We start from the raw sequence: 2,842 nt of genomic DNA, 5'->3' as shown, positions 1-2,842 counted from the left end.
AACCTAATTGTTTTAGATGCTTTTTCTTATAAAACTGCATTACTTAATCTTAATTGCTGTTATTGTTTTAGTTAATAATAAAAATGATTTAATTTTTTTATTGTCATTGTGCATAGATAACACCAATGGGACAAACCTCAAAATCATAATATTTTTTTTTGGATATATAACTTTGTGTTGAGAAAATTTAGAAATTAATTTTTTTTAGATGGACATTTGCGCAAAAACAATAAGGAAATAATAGAAATAAAACAAATAAAATAATGATACATAAAAATGTTAACGTGTGAAAATATTCTTCAAGAAGCAAAATTAATTTCATTCCCTTCCTTTCCTAAACAATGAAAAGTTTTATATAATACACTACAATTTCTAATATTATTATTTTAATATTTTATATTATTTAATTTAAATTTATCTTTTATTATATATATTTATTTCTAAATTTATTATATAAAAAATTATATACAATTCCAAGAATTATTAAGTATATTTTTCAGAATTTGGCATGCACTTGGGCGGGCAGAGCGGAGAGGACACCAGCTTTGGCTAAAGATGACAGGTTGGGCAACGCTGGCAGTGGCCATACTGTCTATTTCTATTGGCGCCCATTTCTATAATTAAGTTTTTATTTAAATATCATTATAAATATTGTCAGTTTTTTAAACAAAATAAATAATTCAGTCATGATAATATTATTGATATGATGAAAACTTATTCCTCCTGCTATTAACTTGTAATACAAAATCAAATTAAAAAAATGTGTTCTTCATTTAACTATTCTATTTTAACCTAGAGAAATTGAGTCCTACCAAATGTATTGTTTAAGTTTTCTTAATGTGGTTGTAAGATGAATCATAATTAAAAAATTACACTTTTAAGGCTTCATGACCCTAAATATAATATTGTATGCTTCAAATGTACCTTAGCTAAGAAATGAATTATGAATACACTTATGATAAAATATTATACTTTTGAGGCTTTACCTTTATTTGTTTGTCTTGAAGTGATTTTAATGCAACTAAAATAGGAATTTTGTATTCATCGATAAAAGAAAAATGCTAACTGTTCTTCTCAACACCTTATATTGAATTTTTTTTTAAGTAGTCTCTTAATTTAATTGTAAGATGATTATTTTTATCATAGCTAAACATACTTTTAAGAGTTATCGAACCTAATTTGATTTATATATATGAGAGAATAACAATTGTTAATTAGTTCAACATAATATATATTATCTAATTACTAAAAAATGTTAAAAAGATTTAAACATGGTTATTATTGTTAATAGTTTGTTTATGAGAAAGTTAAATTATTTTAAATAGAAGCTTAAACTATGGTAGAGCATGATATTCCCACATGGCAAAGATGAGCATTACAAGAGTGTTATCTTAGGAAGTTGATGGTTGATAAGATGGTATGATCTTCATCTGTTTCAGCTTTTCCACCCAAAATCTGATACTCTTAAAGGTATCCACATGCCCAAAAAATCCATATTCTCTACTCTTGTTCATGCTAGATACATGTTGAAACTGAAAACGTAGCACTGCTTGGAAGGCTTCATAGCAGGTTATTTCCTCCAATATGGTGTTCTCAAGCTCGTATTTCTCCACAATCTCCTTCCAAACGCTACCCTTATCACGCATCACCTCCACCAAATCCAAGTCTTGCGTTTCGTCAAACGCCACGAACTCCACATCGAAAAGTTCAGAGAATAGCTTCCAGATGCTCTTCCACGTGAAAACGTCGCCGTTTGTGCAATTGAAGGCCTGATTTTTAGCCTCAGGGGTAACCGCAGCCCACACGTGCTGCTGCGCCAACACTCCGGCGTCGGTCATGTCACAGAAATGCTCCCACGTGTACTTCGTTCCCGGATACCGAAACGCCAATCCTACGTGGCGACAAATTGCGGCGTAGGTTGCTAGCGTGAGCAGGAAGTTGTATATACTCCTGGAGGAGGCGCCTACTATAATAGAGGAGCGGTGCACTGAGTAGGTGAGCGATGGCGCGTACGATGCAACGAGATCCTCGAGCGCGTAGTAGAAGTTGGGGTAAGGGAGTCGCGCCATGTTCTCGTTAAAGGGTGGGTCGTGGGCGATGAGTTGGGTGGAGAGGAGTGGGTCGAAAATTGGGCCCATGTAGTGTTTGGTGCCGGTTTGGAGCGTGACATGGGTAAGCTTTGAAGACGTGCAAGATTTGAGGACGGAGAGAACGTTGAGGAGCATGGTTTCGTTGCCTCTCACGTTCGCTTCTTCATCTGCACCAACCTGCAAGCTCACCCAGAATAGGTGCGTGACTTCACTCGCAATGGGGGAAAGCTTGGCGCGCGTGTCGGAAGAGTCGACAGCGTCAAAAGTGATGAAGTGGTCGACGGTGGAAGGAGGGAACCAACTGGGAGGGGGCCTGCGAGCGGCGCCGTAAACTTTCCATGGGCCTCCAGGACAATTGGGCTGCTTCAGGGCTTGGGCTAGACTCAGCCCAGCCATCCCTGTGACACCAGCTACCAGTGCTACAAAAGTCTCGGGCTCCATCACAGTTGTGCTCCACACCAGGAAGAGATATAAGATAACAGAGCAGTGGTTGTTGTGTGTTGGAACATGTTTGTTGAATTTAAAGAACAAGATTCGGTATACTTTTTCACGGTTTGATTTAGATATAAATATATATAATATATAATAAATGATAAATTTGTAATTAAATGATATAAAAAAAATATTAAAATAATAATATTAAAAATTATAATGTGATTGTATAAAAAAGATAAAAAATGGAAAGGATTTTTCATGTATCATTAATTTTTTCATACACACACCTTAAACTAATAATATTATTATTTTGTTTT

General features: G+C 34.8%; 1 protein-coding gene across 1 annotated transcript; it reads right to left on the bottom strand.

Annotated features, from left to right (window-relative positions):
* Positions 1 to 1,322: 1,322 nt before the first annotated feature.
* Positions 1,323 to 2,626, bottom strand: LOC137806994 (3-oxo-Delta(4,5)-steroid 5-beta-reductase). Its single transcript, XM_068607403.2, has one exon. It carries the CDS (start codon positions 2,529 to 2,531, stop codon positions 1,392 to 1,394), a length of 1,140 nt encoding a protein of 379 aa, XP_068463504.1. The 5' UTR covers positions 2,532 to 2,626; the 3' UTR covers positions 1,323 to 1,391.
* Positions 2,627 to 2,842: the final 216 nt, after the last annotated feature.

The sequence above is a fragment of the Phaseolus vulgaris genome, chromosome 3 (assembly GCF_051622355.1).
Source record: "Phaseolus vulgaris cultivar YP4 chromosome 3, ASM5162235v1, whole genome shotgun sequence".
Classification (NCBI taxonomy): domain Eukaryota; kingdom Viridiplantae; phylum Streptophyta; class Magnoliopsida; order Fabales; family Fabaceae; genus Phaseolus; species Phaseolus vulgaris.
The sequence above is the reverse complement of the archived record's forward strand: the minus strand, read 5'-3'. Positions and strand labels throughout refer to the sequence as shown.

Coding starts and splice junctions, on each gene's coding strand:
- LOC137806994 (XM_068607403.2), bottom strand. CDS start 2,531: ATGGAGCCCGAGACTTTTGTAGCACTGGTAGCTGGTGTCACAGGGATG.